Genomic DNA, 22,744 nt, shown 5'->3' with positions numbered 1-22,744 from the left:
GGAAATTTAGACTAGAAATTAGACGAAGGTTTCTAACCATCAGAGGAGTGAAGTTTTGGAATAGCCTTCCAAGGGAAGCAGTGGGGGCAAAAGATCTATCTGGCTTTAAGATCAAACTCGGTAAGTTTATGGAGGAGATGGTATGATGGGATAATACGGTTTTGGTAATTAAATATTCATGGTAAATAGGCCCAATGGCCTGTGATCGGATATTAGATGGGGTGGGATCTGAGTTACCCAGGAAAGAATTTTCTGTAGTATCTGGCTGATGAATCTTGCCCATATGCTCAGGGTTTAGCTGATCGCCATATTTGGGGTCGGGAAGGAATTTTCCTCCAGGGCAGATTGGAAGAGGCCCTGGAGGTTTTTCGCCTTCCTCTGTAGCATGGGGCATGGGTCACTTGCTGGAGGATTATCTGCTCCTTGAAGTCTTTAAACTACGATTTGAGGACTTCAATAGCACAGATGTAGGTGAGAGGTTTTTTGCAGGAGTGGTGGGTGAAATTCTGTGGCCTGCGTTGTGCAGGAGGTCAGACTAGATGATCATAATGGTCCCTTCTGACCTAAATATCTATGAATCTATGAATTATTTTTTGTCAAGGTCCAAATTTCTTGGTCAAGGTATAGTCAAGGTCCAGACTCCAGAGAAAATAATAATAAAAAAAAATAATGATAATTACATAAAAAGATTTCAGAGTCCGTTCAAAAGCATCTGGTGGTCCAGATACAGCCTGCACTCTGCATATTGACTACCCCTGGTCTAGAGGGTGAAGAGTGGGGTAGTAAACTGTCCTGAGCCGCATCTGAAGGGGGGCTAAGGCACAACCTTGCAAACTGGACCACCTGAATGTGGCACAAGACCCTCAGACACATCTGAACTGTCATGGAAGGCTAAGACTGAGGCAAAGGTAACGAATTCTCTGACAACATTTGGCTGGCAGACACGCTTTTCACATACTGGGATCTAACAGGGCCCCAATGAACTTGATTTTCAAGAGGGAGCCTTGGTTGACTTTTCAGTGTTCAGGATGAGCAAGCGCAGTGTGGTGCTGACATATGCAAGAACTTCCACTCTGGATCTGCCCCTAAATAACCAGTCATTCAGATATGGGAATATGTGAACTCTCTTCTTCCTGAGATACACAGTAACAATGACCACGCCTTTGTTAAAACCCAGAGGCAGAAGAGAGGCTGACTGGAAGCACTGTGTATTGAAAGTGGTGCTCTGCCATGACAAATCAAAGGAACTTTCTGTGGCTCGGCAAAATCGTCACATGAAAGTAGGTCCAGAGCAGCAAACCAGTTGTCCTGAGACAATGCAGAAAGGGTGGTTTATAGAGTCACCAATCAGAACCTCATGTATCTGATATATTAGTTGAGGCCACAAAGGTTGAGGATGAGTCTTAACCCTCCCCTGGATTTGGGTACCAGAAAGTACTGGGATTAGGAGCTATGACCCCATGTTCCAGTGAAATCTTCTCCACTGCATCCAAAGATAGCAGAAAACACACCTGCTCAAGGAGCAGTATCTCTTGAGATGGGTCTGTGAAAAGGGAGAGGGAAGGAGGGTGAGGAGGAGGTGTGGAGAGGAACTGGATGACAGTGCTTAGGACCCAGCTGTCAGTGATGATCAAGCCCCAAGCATTATGAAATCAGGCCAGCTTGTCTCCATAGGTGGGGAGATAAGGAGGGAGGAGTAATGACTAGAACAGTGCTTTGGACCAAAGAGTTAAAATGGGCGCTTGGGGGGATGCCGGAGGAGGGCGTGTGGACTGGCTGAACCCCGAGCCCGACTACTTTCTCCTGTGAGATCTATCCCTCTTTATATGGTAGTCCTGCTGCCTTGGAGGAGGGAAAGGCTGCCCAAACATGCACGGGGCATGGTACTGCTGAATGCTGTCATAGCACCTCTGCGCCACAAGCATGTACGCCCCCAAGCACTGCAGGGTAGTCCTAGAGTTCTCGAAGGGAGTATAGCATCTCGTCAGTCTTGTCTGAAAATGGTGTTTGGCGGTTGAAGGGCAAATCCTCAATGGCTTCCTGGACATCAGGGAAAATGCCTGAATTTTGCAGCTATGAAGCCCTCCTCATGGTGACCATGGAGGCCATCACCCTGACAGATGTTGCAGACACATCTAGTGTGGACTGCAAGGACATCTTAGCCACCAAGCATCCTTCAGTGACAAATGCCTGAAATTCCTCTCCTGAGGACTCAGACAGCTAGTCTGCAAACTTTGACATAGCTGTCCAGTTAACAAAATCATATTGGACAGCAATGTTTGCTGGTTACCAATTCGCATATGTAAGGAAGAGAAGGTGCAAATCTTCCTGTCCATGAGATCCATTTGTTTAAAGTCCCTTTCCTGGCGGGGCAGATTTAAACCTGCTCTGCTGGGCTCTGTCATTCACCACAGTTACAACTAAGGAATTTGGGGCCAGATGGGGAGTAAACCCCTGAAATACCTGCTCGGGAATGAAATAGTGCTTTTCCACATGCTTAGCTGATGGTGGTACTGAAGCCGGCATGCTAGAGAGGGCCTTAGCTGATTCAAGCAGTGAATCATTGATAGGACAGGAGACTCTCCCAGTGGCAGACAGCTAAAGGATGCCCACTAATTTGTGGGTGTTCTCTTGCAACAACACCATTTGGATACCACGGGAAGCAGCTATGCACCAAAAAAGTTCTTGGTATGCCTTAAAATCCTCTGGTACTGAAGGGAAGGATGTATCAGGCAGCATTGAATCGTCTGGAGATGAAGACAAGGCCCTTAACTAGGTTAAAACCAGATGCTGTTCCAGGGCTGATGGACCTGGATGGGATGACTCTGGAGGCTCTCCAGGGAGAAGGACCGCTGGTGCCTGGGCTGATGGTCACCATCACAGACCTGGCTGGCAATCTCGCCTTTGAGCGAGACAAAGAGCAGGACCTCCGTGAACGAGGAGCATCCTATGGAGCCCATGAAGGTCACTGGCAGGATAAGGCATTGGTGGCCAGTAGGTGCCGGGCCAGGGGCCTCTGTCCCAACCATGAGACAAGCACCAATCCCAGTACCCTTAACAGTCCTTTGATGGCCTCCAATGATGGTCAGGAGATGGAGAGTGGGAGGCTGACGACCCAAACTCAGACGCTGAGGAGCCTCTGGATCTGTGGGATAAGGGCAGAGCATGACCAGAGGCAGCGAGTAACCAACTGGTGTCCAGAATGAGGCAGGAAGTGGTGCTGCCAATGGAACCAAGCATACCGGTGCCAGAAGTGGTGTCAATCCCTATTGTCTGCAGGTACTGATGTCAAAGGTGGTGAAAGCCACCACAGTAACATTTGCAGTGCTGACTGCGGCAGTGCCAAGGAGATTCCCGGTACCAAGATCCCCTCTACCAATCCCGGTACAGGCCCTGCTTCCACAATTTGTGGAAGGGGAACAATGGGGCGCGGTGTCTAAAGACCTGAGGGTTCAGCGGCTCATTCAGTTGACAAGGCTATAGATGACGCAAACCTGGCAAAGTTCTGGAACAAAGGAGAGGTTGGGATCAAAAGACAGAGAAGGTCTGTAGCTGCCTGGCACACCACTGATGTAGACAATCAATACTGGCATCCCTATTGTCAGGACTGGAGGCAATGGATGCCTGGGGGCTGGAACCAGAGTCAACGGTACAGGGTTTCCAACCTCCCTACTTGGTACCGGTGAAGGGTTAGAGGTAACCGTGCCACCCTGTGCACCCATATGAACTCCATGCCACTCCACGCTTTTCCTAGGGAAGTGGAAGAGTCCCCCTGAGACCTGGAGCAATCTCAATCAGTCCTACATGACCTTTTCCTTGGTTCAGTGTTACAAATTATACCTGGTAGGACACGCACACAACTGCTACGAATAACACCTGGTAGGTCACGCACAGTTCGAATCTAGGCTTAGGCACATAAACAAAGTCCACAACTGCAGAGTTCCCAAAAAACACTAAGTTTATTACGCTCGAGCGTGGTGCCCCCCTGCTAGCCAGGAGGGGACCCCAAATACAGATTATACAAAGGTTATACACTTTTTAGCAAAGCATGCTGCCCTCGTGCATCGGAAACCTTAGCCAATAAACAAACCCTTTTCTTATCTACCACCTATCCCTGCTTGGTGCATCCCTCGTGCTAAACCAGTATGTTAATTACACAGCATGGTTCTAAAGCCATGCATCAGTAACTTTTATTATCAGGATGGGAGGCCTCACATCAAAGGCCAGGAGATAGGGAGTTAGGGACTGACAAAAAAACAGATACTGGGAGTCAAGGCAGGCTGGAGACAAGGAGGAGGATTTTCACAGGAATGCAGTATCTAAGGAACACGCCTCCTGGTGCATGATGTGCTTGTTTTTAGACAATGGTGGGCCCCAAACCAAAATGGAGTCACATGTGCTAGCTTTTCCTTAACATCAGTCAACAGGGAACGGCTCCTCAGTTTCTTCGGAGAGGCGCCTTATCCGGAATGTGAAACGGCAGCACACTCCGAACCCAAGGGTGATCTCCGACCTGACGAAGGCCGCTGTGCCAAAGCAGGGTGCACGGCCTGTCTGAGCAGTGCTGCTTCAGGCAAAGGTCCTGAGCCACTTGAGTCCAATCTGCAGATCTCACAATGCTCTTTAATGTAGGCCTCGCCGAGGCAGATCAAGCACCCCGTGTGGGGATCGGTGTTGGGGGTCACTCCCCCACATGAAGGAGAATATTTAAACCCCGGTGAGAACATCACAGATGAAAACTAAATTAATACAACTCACACTACTCTACCTAACACTAAGGGTACTACTAACTATGTACAAGAGAAAACATAAATTAGCTGAGGGGTTGTGAGGTTAAAACCACACACAGAGCTCCGTCTAAGAAGGAACTGAGGGAGGGTTGGGACTGCACTGCCTCATGTAGCCAGGGGAGGGGCTATGGTCACAGGGTGTGAGAGCCGCTCCTCTATGGGTATTGCTAGGCAAATTCCTCCTATTCCGATGGGCTGGGCACATACACATGGCTGCATCTACTTGGAGAACTGAAAATTGTTCCTTCCTACAGGCTCTGGCTCAAATTCTGCTCAGTTAGAGCAGACCCTGCAAACCCTGTTTTACATGAGTACTCTTCATTCATGCACATAGTCCTATGACTTCAATGGGACTACTCACATGAGTAAGTCAACTTCTTAAATAAGTGTTTGGAGCGTCAGGTCCCGACACCACTACTACCTCACTGACTTCAGTGGGGTTTGACCAGTGTAATTGGGACAGAATTTGACCTCCATCAACACTATTCTAAAATTGTGTTATCCGGAGCCGTATTTAAACATCATTCTTGCTATTGCAGATCTCTACTAACAGTATTCCCCTGTGTAGTGTTGACAGCGAGGTACAATGTTATGAACCAATTTACAAAACTATGTGATAGGATTGTGGGGGTGTGCAGAGGGAAACAGATTAGTACCATTCTGTACATCAATTGGCAATATACTTCATTCATGTCTACCCTGGACTGGGAGCTCAAGGGAGCATCTTGCTTGCAAGAACCATTATTACAGCACTAGTTGGGTAATAAAGCCCTGTCTGCACAAGGCCCAAGTCAATTAATCTGCATTAGGAATTTCATCAGACTGCTGTAGGACAAAACACGGAAAGCCTGAACTCCAGGTCTTGGCAAGGCCTTGCAGTCCACCCTTAAAGTTATTTGGATGGAGAAGAAATTGCTATCCAAAACTGCATTGTATTACCTGTACACGCGCTGCATCCTGAGTGGACACATGCACATCCATTTCGTTATCCTCTCCTCTTGGAACGACAAGTACACTGTTAGTTTCCAGGTAAAAGTGTTCTTGTCCTCCAATGTGGATTTCACCTGTAATAGGCAGAATCACAGGAAAAGTGTCAGTGGGTATTTACAGCCAAATGAGATCAGGAGATGTGTGTGTGTGTGCGCAAGAAAGTTTTGCACAGAACAAAAATAAGTATTTCCTTTCTTTTTATGATTTTGCTATATCTCGTTTTTCTAACTTGCTTCTGTGGGAGCCTGATGTGTTTATTTGGAGCAAATCTCTCTATTCAACCACCTAATCCTTGTATAATTTTCTTCTCCTGGGTAAGGGTGGTGTCAGTTTAATATCTGATACATTCCCCCTCAAGGGATCTGATACTGTAGGTCAGTTCCATCTCTAGCTACTATAATCTTACTGTAACCCTTTCTCCTTTTCGATTTCTCTGTAAGATGAGGAAAACTTCCCATCTTGTTTCTTTTCCCTTCCTTTCTTACTTGTCCTCTTTGTATTTGTATGCCACTCACCTATTGTGATTGCCCTTTGTTCTGCCTAGTCTAGGCACTTTCCTATTATGTCCTTTTCCTTACATGAATGGAAATCCATAAGCACATTACAAAAGCTCTTTTTGTTGATACTCTGTATTTCTTCTCCTTTGTAGCGAGTCTGGGTTGATGTTGCACTAGCAGTTACCTGTGAGGCATGTAGCAGAATTAGGGTTCACAGCTGCAGCCACCAGAGGGCGACATGATCAAGGACATCAATATTTATGTTGTGTAATGTTCAGTGACAAAAAGGTGACTATCATACACACTGGAACAGAGACGACAGTAGAAGGCAGTGGGGGTAATATACACTGAAGGAGGACAAACAGCAAGACAGACACACAACCATGTATTTACTGTCCGGGTCTTTATACTGAGCTCATTGGCTCATTACAGAGCTGCATTCTTTAGTCTGCAGGTCTTGGTAGCTTAACATTTTTTTTTTTAGTTAGACATCTCTAAATGTGAATTCTACTGTAATGACTAGCGTATGTGTATGACTAACCTCTGCTGGATGGAAGCGAAACTACTCAGTTGTATGTCCTAGGTCCTGTACTGTTAAAAGCAAATGGAGATTCTCCTTTAGCTGAAGGGTAGGAACATTTGCTTTTGGAACAGAGTTCAAGCTTCATTTCAAGTGACAACAGCATGTGGGACAGTGACAATCCTGAAATCCTAGATAGTTACAGATCTGTTGCTATATTTTTTTAAGACAATAACATATACATATATTCTTCTGTAACCTCTGATAAAACGTTATGTAGCTACTTCAGCTCATAATACTTCTTAACGAATCACAGATATCGCTATCCCTCTTGCAACGAAGTACACCACAGGGACTATTTCACCATTAGTGAAAGAATGCTGTCAAAAACTGTGACTAAAGAAGGCACTGATCATTCCTTCCAGAGGAATGAGCACTGGATTTGAAGGGCTTAAGCCTACAATAAACCCTGCAATTCAAGCCTAGGTCCGTGATTTAGCACATATTTGTCATTGGTCCCCTGCTGAATAAAGAGAAAAAGAATCCCTCCAAAGGTGCTGTAAGTACGGAAACAGAGAAATATCTTTGGTGATTCTCTGAGAAGTACTGCGGCAAGAATTTACAAAATAACATTTCAGTAAGTGCTACTGAGAGGTAGAGAAGACACCAGCAATGTTAAAATCTTTCACTGAGTTGAGTGTTTGCAGTCTCTGTTTTAAGATATCAGAAACAATAATTATATGCGAATTAAGTGATTAAAACATATACTCAGAGCTTTTTATTCAAAGTACAGTAAAACAAACAAAATCAGTGCCAAATCATGGAGCTCTTACTAAGTCTTGTTTTAAAAGTTGTCAATTTCTTCATAAGCCAAAAAGCTAGTTCTTTTGTTTTCTTTATTAAATCTTATTTTGTGAGTTCCCATACTCCTTAAATAGATGGAGTCATCTACCATAAGACATTTAATTCATGGTTCTATTTTGGGCTATATTATTTTAAGGATGAATATAAGTCCTCTCTGTTACCAGTATAATCTTTGGGAAGAGATTTTTTTTTTGTTTGTTTCAAAAGAGGCCAAAGGCTCTCCCTCTGTTTTAATAAAAGTGAAACGTTGATTGATCTGCCATCTGAGTCGCATTGGGGCAGTTGCTGTCTGATCTCTCATCATCCCTAGGGTTTATCTTGAGTCAAAATGAGTTTGAATTATGGGAGGGGGAGGGGGAGGGAGGGCTTAGCTAACATGTACTAGCTAAGCCTGATCTAAAAATGACCTTTTCCCTAGAGGGTAACATGCACCTTTAGCTCCATTTTAGCGGGTTGAGTTCTACCTATGAAAATGGCTGTGTTTAGGTCAATCTGAAATTGCACATATTCGTTAAACCGAGTCTAAACTTTGGCTCTTTTCCTAGTCAAAACAAGCCCAAGGTAAGTTCCTGTGAGAACACTACTGAAGTTCTAATTTGGCCTGAAACACCTGTTGGAAATCAGACTCAATCATCAGGACTTCCCACCTAGTGCATGCAGCAATTTACCTTCAATAATTTCATCAGCAGACTTAAATCCTTCTTCAATATTTCCTTGTTCTATTTTCTTCTCTTTTCCAAAGTATGAATTGTGCTTTATTGCATCCTGCAGCAAGAAAAGAACCCGTACAACTCAACTGCAGTTCTGCCGACAGCACTAACAGTTGTTGTTTTGTATAATTATTTCTTATCTATCCAACTGCCACCTTGCATAGACAGATGTGGTTACTAGACTCAGTGGGACAATATCTACTTTGTAGAGACAGTTTTCTGTGGTTGCTGGTTTTTTCTGCAGTTCTCATTGCCCTCTGCTTTCCCATAGCCTAGAAATACTAAAGGTAGAATGTGAGTGTGTGTGTGCGCGTGTGAGTATGAGAGAAGAGTACTAAAGGTAGGGGTGTGTGTGTGTGAGAGACGGCCTGATTCTGCGAGAACCTCCCCAAATCAAACACGGATGCAGGATACGTGGTACCAAATCTCCAGCTAGAGTTAGCTGGTGTCACACTCGATTTCAATTGATTTATACTGACTCCAGCTGAGAATCTAGCCCATGGAGAGATGGAAGTGCTCAGTGCACATTTTTCTGTTATACTGCCTTGCTGTGCATCTCATCCCTGTTGTGCAAAGATTAGCCTCTGATACATTAGATGAGCAGGCAACCGCTAAGCAAAAAGCAAAGACTTTTATGCTTCCAAAAAATAAAAATGTGCAAGATATTTTTACACTATGAGATCAGAACCTAAACCCACCCCCACTAAACAAACCTACATTTGACACCAAATTAAAACCCAAAGCCCACAGAGTCCTGCACAAGTAGATAAACAGTGAGTGAAATGATATAACATCTTAACAACACAAGGAAAAAGAGTTGGATTATTACCTCAATGGTCAGTATTGGCTCCCGATCTTCATACTCTATCTTCACTTTTTCAACCCCTCGCTTTGCCTGAACAGCTGACTCTGCAACCACAGCACAGACAATCTGACCCACGCAGATCACCTGCAACACACCCAACACATAAACTGGTGAAAACACCGAGTTGATTCCATTACCAAACAGTGACTGTGTATGGGAGAGGGGTTATGTTCAGATAATCAGTGTTTTCATATATGCTGTGAGAATTTGTTTGAGAGCAGACCATATTTCATTAAATGTGAGAAGTGCTATTGGCAACAAGCATCTGTTGTTGATAGCATTTCTAGCATTAGAAATACCACTGACATTTGTGATCTTGAGACTACAGTGGGAATTTTCACTGATCCCAGCCACTGGTGGCCAGATTACCCTAAATTGAGCAGGAGTAAAAGCTACATCAGCACAAATCACACCTTTCCTTGTCTACACCAGGGGTTTGCACTCATGCATCTATGTCAGGACCGGGCATATTCCCAGGAATATGTCCCATCATGACATATTCCCAGTGTAGCTACAGCCCTATATTTGGCAGTGAGGGAAAATCAGGGTGCAAGATGCCAGTGCACACTCAGAAGGGAAAGAGAATGGCTGACAGGAAGAGGGTGTGGGTGAAGAGGAGAATAACCAAAGACAGCAAGAATGGAAAAGGGGTTAGAAGTCCGTAGCAAGAGGAAGAGTGAGGAAGAGAAGGAAAGGGAAGGAGTTCAGAGTCCACTGGGAAGGAAGAAAAACACTGACTAGAAGAGACAGAAAATGTGAGCGGTAGGAACACAAGAGGCCTAAACAGAAAGGAGCCATATTAAGACTGTCCAACCATATTCAGAATGTTGTGCTGTGTGTTGCTAATGATGGAGAGAGACCCAGGCAAGGGGTATTTTGGCCACACACAAACCCTGTAATTGCCTGGTTCCCAGCTGTCAAATGGAGGAACACAGCTTGCAGCTAAGATTTGTTTTATTTTCAGAAAGAGTAAGGTCCTCTTAGAGGATCCTCCTCATTTTATTTATCTCTGATCCCCAGAGGTCTCATGTCATAGTATAGACAAGTGACCATCTCACAGCACTCCCTGGGGGCCCCAGAGCAGCCTTGCATACAGCCCATTACTCAGTTTCCCTTCTTGGAGCCCCAAATAAACTCCATACAGGGTTCTTCCAATCCATTCACAACAGCTCTCCTTGGGATCTGATGTATTAACTTAAAGTTCAAAACTAAACACAACTTCCCTCCATCTTCAGCCACATACAGCCCAAAGTCCCCAGTGCTGGTCAGAGACCTTCCTATCTGGAGCAAGTCTACTGGTCTCTATGTTTTCACTACAGGAGCGCTTCTGCTTCTCCTTCAGTTTGATTACATTCTCCTGAACTTCCCCCTTGCTGCAGCCACCTTCTGCTCTTTATAGGAAATTGCCTGATTCCCCTCAGGTGGGGCTCATTCTGTAATCAGGGTTGGCTTGGCCTTTGACTCTCTCGCCAAAGGGCAAACCACCCAGACATGGTCATTTTCTCCTTCCTTGAAGGCAGGGTGTAGTTCCCTCCAGAGACAGGATCACTGTTCATTCAGTCAGCCACAAAAGTCACTGGAGAATGATTTAAGGGATCCTTCCCTATCCCTTTGTCCCAGGAACCAAGAGTCCTGTACAGCTCCTGCTCTGAACAGCTATTGGCAGTGCACTGTGCTGCAACTAGACTGTCAGGCTGGCACTGTAGTAATAAACATTGGAATCATTTTCAGAGCTGTTTTTAAATAAGCAAAATATTTGGAAAACTTGTAAGTTTCCTTCTTCATAATGTACCGTATTTAATTAAAGTCCAAGACATCTCAGCCAGAAGCAAGAAGTACCTCATCTTTTGCATAAGCTTGCTCATCTTCAGTGCCATTTTTCCCTGGAACATCTTCAGCTGTTATTACATCAACCACCCCTGGCACTTTGAAGGCTTCTGATACATCAATTGTTCTGGGAAGAAGAATACAAATGGCAGTGCCACAATTGGTATGTATGGGACAAATATATTGCATACAAATGCTTCTGCAAGCTTCAGGACAAAGAAACATAATCCCTCTTGTATCCTCTTCAGATATCATAATCTTGGGAAACACTTTGAAATGTGTTGAAAAAAATACTTGATTGCTGCAATGGTATATTTGAAGAGGAAAGTAGGGACAAGTGGCGGGAGGGAACAAGGGATGGGGACTGGCATAAAATAGTTACTTAAATTGTAGTCCTAATACTTGGAAAGTTCAAGAAACCCCAATATATATGTTCCCTTTTGTGTTAAGGGCCCTGTGAGAGGGCAGCTGCTCCTCACTGGTATGCAAGGATCTAAAGCCACCCTGTGAAGGCTGTGTGGGAGGTAGCCAATAAGGAAAAGGCTTGTAGTGGCAGCCAATTAGGGGGAGGTTTATTGGAGGAGCCAATCAGGGACAGGCTGGCCCATATAAGAAGGTGCTGCTGAGCAGAGCAGAGCAGAGCAGACTAGACCAAGTCACTCCCTGGAGTTTGAAGGAGGCAGACTATAGACAGAGAAGTGCTGGGTAAGGTCAGCAGAGTATGAGAAAGCTCTAGGCTGATAGCTGCCAAACTGAGGCCCTGATACAAGGGCTCAGGAGGTGCTGGGGCGGCAGGGGAAGTAGCCAGGGAAGGAGACAGTGGAGTTGGAGGAGAGACAGTACATGGCTGCTGGCTATAGGATCCCTGGGTTAGGGCCTGGAGTAGTGGGTGGGCCTGGGCTCCCCTCCCACTTGCCCCCACTGAGGGAAATGGCCAGTGCATGGGCTGTAGTCTACCACTGAGATGAGTAGCTAGAACCTGGACTGCAGATTGCCACTGAGGCAAGTGGTTGGATTGAGGACTGTTGGTCCCCCAGAAGGGGGGAAGAACCAAGTGGGGCACAGCCGGAGGGCTGCCTCCAGAAGAGGATGATGTGGTCTGTGGAGCAATGTGGGTCCTGAACGTGGAGACAGAAGTGACAGTGATGAGACACCACCTGAGGAGGGTGCACTGGCAACTCTGAGATAATTCCTGGGATGGCCTGCAGGAGGTGCCACGGTGGTGAGGCAACCCCATCACAAGCTCCAGGCATTAGAATGTGAGCTCTTCCTTATCTGACACATTATGAGGCAAGGACCTCTCTCCCTCTTTTTTTTTTAATGCTTTGTTAGTAAGTCAGGCCTAGGGATGGTGGTAGGATACTCCTTGTGCACTTGTTTGTTTTTTCTGTTGTAAGCTATGCACATTCTGGGGTCAAAATAATATTTTTGTTTGTACAGTGCCTGACACAAATAGCCCCTGATCCTGCAACATAAATACTAACAGTGGCAAAGAGTCCTAAGGTGCTACAGGCTAAGCTGCTTTTACAGATCCAGACTAACATGACTATCCCTCTGATGCTTGATAACAGTGAGTGTAGGAATGAATAACTGAATGGCATTGCAGTACCAGCATGCTTTAATGAGGTGGTACCATGAAGAGGACATGGCACAAACCCTTATGTAAGACCAGACCTTCAAAGGGACATTCTGGAAAACCAGGAAGTGAGCAACACTCATTGAAGAATCTTTAAACTGAGGCAGCTACAAGGAACCTGTCCCCAGCTGTACATTTTTCTTCTCCAGACAATAAGACCCCATGTTTAAAAGTATTAGCTGCTAAGACTCCCTCTTTGCATATGAATTACACTTTCATCCACCCCTTGTTTTCTGACTTCCTTTTCCACCATGCTCTATTCTAGCCCTAATCCAATAAAGCTGAACATGCTTCATTAGTATGACCCACATCTGTTTAAAAAATGGAGAAACCATCTAAGTGACCTCATACTGTAACATTTTTCTTACATCTCCTTTATTTACTTACACAATCTTTGCGTGGGCTCTGGAACTGGTTACCACAGCCAGGAAAAGCTCTTCATCGACAGCACGAATGTCATTGCAATAAACAGCTTCACCAGTGGCGTGATTAATTCCAGACTGGTGCATGATGGGACGTCCTACTGGATCTTGGGGACGCTGCACTGGGTCTACATCCTGTTCAATAAGAACATGACAAAACACGCCTTATTTATGAATGCCTTCTGAAATCATTTTGCAATTAGAGTGTGTCATTAAACACCCATTGAAATTGCCCAGATATTGTGGCATTAATAGGTAACAATCTAAACCCAAAATTCTACATAGTCATTTATTTATTTATATTACCTTGGCAACTAGTGACCCCAACTGAGTGGGCAGCTGGCCAAAAAAGCCAATGGGAAGGCTAGAACTTTTTAAAACAAGACTCCCCTTTAGTCAGTCTATGGCTGTTCTCCCGGAGAGCAGGGACAGGGCTGAAACTATGCTATAAAAAGCTTTAAGCCAGGTATGAAAAATCATCAGTATCATATCTAGAAACTACTTATTGAAAACCTCATATGTAAGTAGATCAGGAAATGTCTAGGAAGATGCAATTAGGTTTTTCTTTTATTTCTTTATGGCTTGTGCTAACCCCCAAATGCTTTTGTTTTGCTTGTAACCATTAAGCTGGACCTCAAGAAAACCATTCTTGATGCTTAATTATTATATTTGCTCTTTTTAAATCTAGCAATAGCCTAAGTTTGCTGTTCTTATGTTATGTTCTTGTATAGATTAGCCTAAGAAAACTGCTCTCATTCAGGTTTCTACTAATTAAATCCTGGTCAACCTTCCCTTCTGCCATTTCAGAGTCCTGAATCAATAGCATTGAAAATGTGGGTGCCTGTAATTGCAACCTTAGTCAGTACACAGCTCTGGTGCTCTTTGCTGCTGAGTTGCTAAGGCACTTCCCTGAGAGAGACAAGGTGAGTGAGGTGATATCTTTTACTGAACCAACTTCTGCTGGTGAGAGAGACACGCTTTTGAGGTTACACAGAGACCTGAAGAGCTTGTCTCGAAAGCATGTCTCTCACCAGCAGAAGTTGGTCCAGTAAAAGATATTACCTCACCCACCTTGTCTCTCTAATAAGCGGAGACCAACACAGCTACAACAACATTGTATACAGTGATACACTTGACATAGCCTGAAACAACCCAGCTATGAGAGATGGTTAAAGATTTACTGTCAAAACTTTTTTCTATGGAACATTGTATTTTTGACTAAATGAAACTTCCACAAAAATTATTAGCTTTTCTCAAAAATTTTCAATTTTTCATGAGAAACCTGGAAGCAAACATTTTCAGCTGAAAAAGAGTGCTTAAAACTGCTGACTTTGGGCTGAAAAGTGAAAAAAGGGTTAGTTTTCAGCACTTTTGGTTTTCAGACAAAACCATGACATTTTCTGTTGAAAATCTCAATGACAATGAAAAAAATTAGCTTTTATGCACCCACTGGCAGCCAAGCTCCCCCTGCCCCACCTCTTCTTCCTCCTCCTCCTCCCCCAAGTGCACTGCATCCCTGCTCCTCTGCCTACCTCCTCCCAGTGCTTCCCGTCCAGCTGCCACCAAACAGCTGTTTGGCAGCGTGCTGGGAGAGGGGGGGGAGGAGCGGGAACATGGCACACTTGGGGAAGGGATGGGGGCTGGGATTTGGGGAAGGGGTTGGAATGCGGGAGGGGCCGTATGGAAGGGGTGGGGCTGGAGGCAGAAGGCAGGTTGAGCACCCAGGGAAAAGCAGGGATGTTGGCACCTATGCTCAATGGGAACCGTATCCTGAAATAAATATTTCCCAACCCCCCCTCTTCTGGCCTTCAAACAACCTCCCAAGCTCATCCTCAGAGCCAACCTCCATACAGACTAGGACCAACCAACTCAAAGCAGCACTACACCCTGCCAGAACAACGGATGCAAAATCTGCAGACATTTCTCCACTGTTACAAGAAGTTACTCACCTTGTGCACTGTGTAACTTGAAAGCTTGTCTCTTTCACCAACAGAAGTTGATCCAATGAAAGGCATTACCTCACCCACCTTGTCTCTCTCATATCCTAGGACCAACATGGCTACAATACCACTGCAAACAACCTTTGAAAAGACATAGAGGCAACGCAGTGTTGTTGTAGCCGTGTTGGTCCCAGGATACGAAAGAGACAAGGGGGTGAGTTAATATCCTTTATTAGACCAACTTCTGTTGGTGAAAGACACAAGCTTTCAAGCTTCATAGAGCTCTTCTTCAGGTCTGGGAAAGGTACTCTGAGTATGACACCTAAATACAAGGTGACATAAATACAAGGAGACAATGCAGTAAGTGGAGAGTTAGAATGAAAAAACAGAAGGCATAATGCTCATTAAGGACAGCATGTGACAGTCACAATTCACAGCTGGCATAGTTTTCTATGAAAGCAACTTCACTGACCTGGTATGTTTGCATACCCTGGGGTGCTTTGCTGTGAAATGCTCCTAGGGCACTCATGTTCTTCTTTGATAAGTCAGGATACTTAGCTGGATACTGAAAGGAAGGCAATTTAGCAACCCATATGTCATATCATGGCTTTTAAAGCTAAATTTTCCATTTACAAATTTTGAAAAACAGAAATGTTAAAGAAGCAGATTTCCAGTTTGCTCCCGCAGCTCAAACACCAGCTCTGATGTGAAATCGTTGTGAGGTGGAATAGCATTCTGGGCAAATGAGAGTCACAAACATTCTATTCTGTTACATACTTCCTTGCCATAGCAGGCACCTTTTAAAGTGTTGGAGAGTTTACACAGGTGGTAAAACTATAGACAACGTTTAATGTGAGCTGGGTCACCTGACATCAAAAATCCAACCCATCCCACCAAAACCCACAGTGCTTGGAGGGGTAGTCCATTGTCTGGAAGGGGTTGTTGGGAAAAAGAGTGACAGGGTCAGATTTGAAACTAATTGGCAAACAAGGAGTGCAACATTGACCATCTCCCCTATAGGTGTATTCCTGATCCTTTCAGGACATGATGGTATGTGGGATAGTTCACAAGAAGGCATTAGGATCATGTACTGAGAATGGGTTCTGGGTACATTTCAGGCTGGAATTAAATCACATGGGTTCATTGTGGTTATCTTCTGATCTTTGAACCCTTGAGCTTTGCACTCTTGCTGTTTGGCAGCCAGAGAGTACATTGGTGTACCTTACTGCACCATTGCTCTGGATCTTTTCATAGACAGCCTGATGCAGCTATGCAAGGCTCCCCTGTTGGTGATTTCAGACCATTTCTCCATGTTATGTGCTCTGCTCAGGCTATCTAGTATTTAAAACATCCACCTGCCCATCTCAAAGAAGCAACATTATTTATAAATGTAAATGTGCTGTCACAGCCCTAACATTTTGTTACAGCTAAAGGAATTCCATCATCAGGCAATGAAAGGCCTGGCACTTCCCTGAGAACATGTTAAACTCTAACTATGAGCAAATATTTTAGCCTAACAGGGCTCTTTAGCATGGTATAATAACCGAGCTTGCGGCAGGAGTTGAGTATGGGCACAATCTGCATTCAATAAAGGATGTATCAGTCCAGTCATTCAGTTAGCCTGCAGCCATCACCATGAGATCTGAGCACCTAGTAATAAACATTGGGAATAGCCTTTCCAAGAAAAAAGTCAGTTTGTCCAAACCTAGAGGGAAACCACTTACCATTTTATTTAATCCATACAACACTTCCAGGTAGAACTTGAAAAGGAAGCTGACAAGCAGAGTTCTTCTGTATTCCACCTTCCCACCTGGAGCTGAGGGGGAGAGAGAAATTTCTCCAAGCACCAGTTTGCAAGCTTCATCCAGCATCTGCTCATTCCATTGCCTGGTGGAGAAACAGACATGCACACACACACACACACTTATTTATAATTCTAAACTGCAGCTAAAGCCAAAGTGTTGAGTAACAAAAGTTTAATTCACGTGGGCCTGATCTTGCAGTCCTTTTGTACCTTTTGATTTCAGCAGGAATTATGTGTATGTAAGGATTGCAGCAATCAAGCCTTAATAAGATGACCACTGAGGATAAGTCTACACTGCAATAAAACACCAATGGTTGGCCTGTGTCAGTGGACTCAGGCTCGTGGGGCTCAGGCTTTGGAGCTATAAAACTGCAGTGTAGACATTCAGCCTTACATTGCAGCCTGGGCTCTGGGACCCTCCCCCATCATGGGGTCCCAGAGCTTCAATTCCAGCCCAAGTCTGAACGTTTACACCACAATTTTATAACTCTGCACTGCCTGAACCCTGTGAGCCTGAGTCAACTGACATGGGCCAGTCACGGGTGTTTTATTGCAGCATAGACATGTCTTATTTGTTTCCAACTAATTAGTAACCATTTATATCATAGTGTATTAGCAGTAGAGCTGGTTGAAATTTTTCATTCCAATGTTTTTTTTCTTATGAAACATAGACCCTTTTTAGAAAATAGAAATGTTCAGGAAAACTTTGATTTTTTGAAAATTTTCAATGGACATGTTACTTTGGTCATTGTTTTTCATTTATTGGTGTGTATATTTTTTTTGACTGCCAATTTTAACCAGTTTACACTGGTAAAAAATTTTCACTTTCATTTCACTTTCAAAACTGAAATGTCATTTTGAAAAAAATATTAATTTTCCAAAAATGAAAAATGTTGATTTAAAAAAAAGGAACAGAAAATGTTTAAAGCACAACCAACCAACCGAAAAAAGGTTAATTTCAAAATCCATCTGAACAAAAACAAGTTGGAAATTGTCAGGATTATTTTATGTAATTTTTCAACCCACTCTAATTAGCAACGTTGATTTCTTAAGCCCTTCTTTATAGTGCTGCTCTGCAGCATCATACACATTTACGTCAGATTAGGTTTCATTATACGTACTACTACACACACTACATTAATTACATAGAAAACATGCAGTCATCCAGTTTTTAATAAGATCGCTTATTGTCATTTAAAACTGATTGGGTTAAATTCACCACTTCTGAGACAGTGAGGTGTAAACTGCACCCATGTTCCAGCAGAGGCTACTGTGCTGGCAAATTCCTTCACCCCTGGCAATGGGTGTTCGTGTTCCACCAGGAGAAGGGAACTTTATCTTTGAATTGGAGCTTCACAGGAGAACCTCTGGGAGGGGTTGCCATGGCATAAGTTGTATCAGGATGGAACATCTTGGATATTCCCACTTCATTGTTATTGCTGCCCACTTTCTGGACAGTGGGGGCTGTGGGCGAGACGTGCAACAGCTGTGATCTCTACATTTCGGTCTCCATCAGCAGAATTTGACAGAACCAAGGGTTTATAGAGCCCACTACATTTCTGTCATACAGTACCTCCCTATGAGCCTCTGGCAGGATTTCCTTGCACTGACTGTGGTAGGCCCAATGCCTCCATATAAAATATTCAGGTCCATAATGATGTCGGTGCTTGGTTTGAAAAGGACTCTCATTCCAGAATTCACAACTGATAAAGCATTTTTCCGGCGCTCAGCCTGTCGGAATGCTGACACAAAGTCATCCTGATCAAAAGAAAGCAAGGAGGAATTCCATCACTGGCAGAAATTGACTCTATTCTGAGTCTTAATTAATCACAAGTGACCCAAAGAAAGAAAAAGAACATTTTTTCTCAAATTATACAGTGATGTAGTTAACTTTCTATATTTCTTCCAAGTACTGACTAGTGATGGTCTGACATGTCCCGGAGGATATGCTTGTGATATGCCTACTGACAGGCTGATATGACAAACTAAAGATTTCCACAATGGTTCAATGTGTTGTCAGAAGCACCTACTCTAAAGTGCTGGACAATCAGTATTTGCACGAGTCACTTCCAATGTGACGGGTGCATTATTGTTACTGAAGTTTGCTTCCAGCACAAAACCAGGTGGCCGTGCTGTCCCAAAGGACCTGATTTTGCTCACTGGTTTTTAACAACGAGATTTCTATATGTCATGCCACAGAGCCAGAGATTAAAGAGGAAGCTGCTGGCCACAGCCAATTCTGAATTGTTCAGAAGCCCAGTTCTGATTTGTTTGGAAGCCAAATCCACTTGCTCTAAATTAACATAGTAGCTTCTTCCATACTCAGCCTGAGGATATGTGATGGCTATCTTCTTGGCTGTTCCACATACTGGGGAGTCAACTGGGGCCCTCCAGAGCTAAAATGGAGCTGATGAGCCAAAGCTATGGAGCTGGGTGCTGTAACAAATCATGTTCCCTGTGGATCCCCACTGGGTTACAGAAACTCCTCCTGAAGTGTAGGTTTTAAATATGCCCCTTCCAGAGTCAGAGATGGGCCCTGGCCAAGCCTCTAGAGCTGAATAATCCCAGAACTTTGGGCTGTTTGAAATCCAGACCCAAGATTTAAATCCATCACTATTAGTATTTGATGGGACTCAGACCCATCTCTCAGTTTCTGGTGCCCACATGAAATTTGAGTCTTAGGATTACATGGCCAGAGATGAGTCCTTTTACAGCTGGAAGATTTTCTCAGCATGTTTCATGCCCACACATATCACCTGGGCAATATTTACCCCAAGCTGCCAGAAACCGAAAAAACAACAAACAACAATGGGCATAAACGAGAGTGAGAATATGAGCTACAAAAACAGCATCTGTGCCTCCATCAACACACCAGCAGCACTTCGCTTTCTTTCCTTTCTTGCAAATAATCTGATACCCTGCTCACTCTAAGCAGCACCTTATTTGGTGAATGGGCAATTGATTTCAATGGGACTGTTCAAGAAGTAGGATCCTATCCCCCTTAAGGAATTGTGGCCAAATCAGGTCTCCATGGCCATAGATTCATTTTCTGTGGTGAGGCTGATGAAGTTCACCATCCTATCAGTGTTATTATTGACTGTTTGCTTTAGCTTTCAGGTGTGAGCGATCGTTTCAGTCAGACAGCAATGTTAGTCTCCAATGTCTCCGTTCCCTTCTGATCTCAGGTGGGAATGGCTCTCTCAATGTTTCTGAGATTTCCATGGTATAACTTCCAGGGAGACACTGCAGTTTTGCCTTTTTATCTTTCCTTCCCCTCTTTGGAGGGGCCTGGTTTATAATCCCCTTCCAAATTCTCCTCCAGTTCATTAATTTCCAACCATAATCACTGCTGGGATTCAGAATTTCTGAACAGAAGAAGTGCTGCTGTTCTACCAGATTCAGTGTAGAGTGCAGATACTGAGTTTACAGAGTCTGGGGCTTTTTTACAAGAAATCTGCCTGGGCCAGCCAGCCTTTAACTCAGCACTTATATTACATTCATCACCACAGTGCTGACACGCTCACTTCACCATGCTTCAAAAGACAGCTACTTTGAGGCAGATGAGGTGGTGACACTGTGACCTGTATCAGAGTTCAGAGTAACAGCCGTGTTAGTCTGTCTTTGCAAAAAGAAAAGGAGTACTTGTGGCACCTTAGAGACTAACCAATTTATTTGAGCATGAGCTTTCGTGAGCTACAGCTCACTTCATTGGATGTAAGTTATGCTAAGAACAGGTATTAGTCTCATAAGAATTTATTTTGCGTTTAGACTCCATGAAATGGTTATAAGTTGCTCCACGCATTAATCTCACTTGTAATGTCTGTATTCCATGCTATAAGAAAATATGTAAAGTTTTGCTTTATAACTTTGAAAATGTTTTCTCTGAACTTGTGAATCTAGGCATGGGAATCGTCCTGCCTCAACCATCCAGAAGGACTATCAAAATCAGTTGGCCCATCAAGGAACTTCACAATACAAAGGATTGGTTAATGGCCCTATCGAGCCTGGGAAATGCTACATGCAAGGAAACTCATCCTGTGGATTTGGAAGCTCAATGAAGGAAATGAAACAAAGTCACAGGAAAATTTTTGATTTTTTTTGGCTGTTTGAACTCTGACAGGTCTAGAGACACCAAATTGAAGCCAGAGATCCCTAGGGTCTGCCCCCTGGGTCTGCCCTGAAAGACACTTTGAATTGACAGATCACTACAACTCTGTCACTCTTAGGATTTGGATGGTAACTCATTTATATGTATACGTTTGCTTGCTTTAACCTATAAACTCTAATTTCTTTTTCCTAGTTAATAACCCTTTAGATAGTTTATTACAAGACTGGCTACAGGTGTTGTCTTTGGTGTAAGATCTAGAGTACCAACTGATTTGATGTAAGTGACTGGTCTCTTGGGACTGGAAGCAACCTGAATGTGGTGTGATTTTTGGTGCAAGTGACCATTTATTACTAAGTCCAGTTTGTCTGGGTGGCAAGATAGACTGGAGAGTCTAAGGAGACTCTCTGTGACTGAATGATAAGACTGGAAATGGCCCAACTTGATGATCACTTTAGATAAGCTATTACCAGCAGGACAGTGGGGTGGGAGGAGGTATTGTTTCATGGTCTCTGTGTGTATATAATGTCTTCTGCAGTTTCCACGGTATGCATCCGATGAAGTGAGCTGTAGCTCACGAAAGCTCATGCTCAAATAAATTGGTTAGTCTCTAAGGTGCCACAAGTACTCCTTTTCTTTTTGCGAAGACTGTTATAGTGATCCAGGAGTTCACATCTGTTATCGGCTTGGTGAAATCTAATCACAGAACACACCACCAGTTTGGGGTGTCTTCCCTGTTTTTGACAATCTGCCCTGAGACAGGCACTCACAGTTGTGAGGCACTCCAGACAGCATGATAGGTGTCTCCTTGCTTTCTCTTTTTATCCTGGGCAGATCCTGCAGTGTCAGCACTGGCCAAGACTCCCTTGGCCATTTCCATGTCTGTCTGAATCTGAGCACTCCCACTTGTATCTGGGTTTCTTCTGCAGTTTTCTCCATATCCACTAGAGGGACATCGGATAACGCTACAGTTGCTAATACCACAATTTCCCTTCCCCTAACTCGTTAGGGCCAGATTCCGTCACCCTCGCTCATAGTGATCTACCTTACACTGAAATCAATTAAATCAACAGGACTGCAGAGAGCAAGTTATTAATCACCAGGTGGGAGGGGGACGTGGTACCAGTATTACCTCGTCACTGGGATTAATGAGGCATCCTGTGCTGCTACAGTACTGAGGAGGGATGCCTGGGCACATATTATAGGAGAGAGAAATAACATAAAGAGACCCAGCGATTAGAAATGTGGACAGATGATCAAATGAGTTTCAGCTTGGCAAAATGCAAGCTACTATATCTGGGAGGACATAACACTACCCCTAGAAAGCAGAGACTTAGGGATTGTCTTCATGTTCAGTGACTGGGGCGCTGGAACAGGGAGGGTCTGGGGGTCATGGTCCTCCCATTTTCCACTGGCTGTAAGGGAGAGACAAGGGGCAGGGGGTGGAGGGAAGCGAGTGGGGCCTCGGGGGAAGTGATGGTGCGAGGGCTCGGGGGAAGGGGCAGCGCAGAGGGCGGGGCCATGGTTTGGGCAGCAGTGGCCCCCCCCACACTTTTAGGGACGTTCTGCTTCTCCTGTTCAGTGCTACAGCTTCTTTTTAGTGAAGACGCTCTCCCATCGACATAGCGCTGTCTACCCGTGTGTGGTTAGGTAGGTATAACTATGTTGCTCAGGGGTGTGGATTTTTCTGCTGCTCTCTTGCCCTCCCCTTACACAGTCCAGGTGGGGAAAGTGACCTGAATGCAGGGAGCCCTGATGTTGCTCCTCGCTCCCC

The 22,744-nt window shown here is 44.3% G+C and overlaps 1 protein-coding gene across 1 annotated transcript in view; it reads right to left on the bottom strand.

The window, feature by feature from the left end:
* LOC311528239 (aldehyde oxidase 2-like) overlaps nt 1-22,744 on the bottom strand; it is a 102,992-nt gene that overhangs the window by 42,688 nt on the left and 37,560 nt on the right. The window contains exons 15-22 of the mRNA XM_084643016.1: nt 18,439-18,623; nt 16,786-16,948; nt 15,534-15,626; nt 13,087-13,256; nt 11,076-11,190; nt 9,201-9,320; nt 8,330-8,426; nt 5,730-5,854 (exon numbers count right to left, since the gene is read on the bottom strand). Coding sequence (XP_084499142.1) covers nt 5,730-5,854; nt 8,330-8,426; nt 9,201-9,320; nt 11,076-11,190; nt 13,087-13,256; nt 15,534-15,626; nt 16,786-16,948; nt 18,439-18,623 — 1,068 coding nt within the window. The remainder of the gene's footprint in view (nt 1-5,729; nt 5,855-8,329; nt 8,427-9,200; nt 9,321-11,075; nt 11,191-13,086; nt 13,257-15,533; nt 15,627-16,785; nt 16,949-18,438; nt 18,624-22,744) is intronic.

The sequence above is a fragment of the Lepidochelys olivacea genome (assembly GCF_965140295.1).
Source record: "Lepidochelys olivacea isolate rLepOli2 genome assembly, chromosome: 11".
NCBI lineage: Eukaryota > Metazoa > Chordata > Testudines > Cheloniidae > Lepidochelys > Lepidochelys olivacea.
This window is presented reverse-complemented; position numbering and strand designations above follow the sequence as displayed.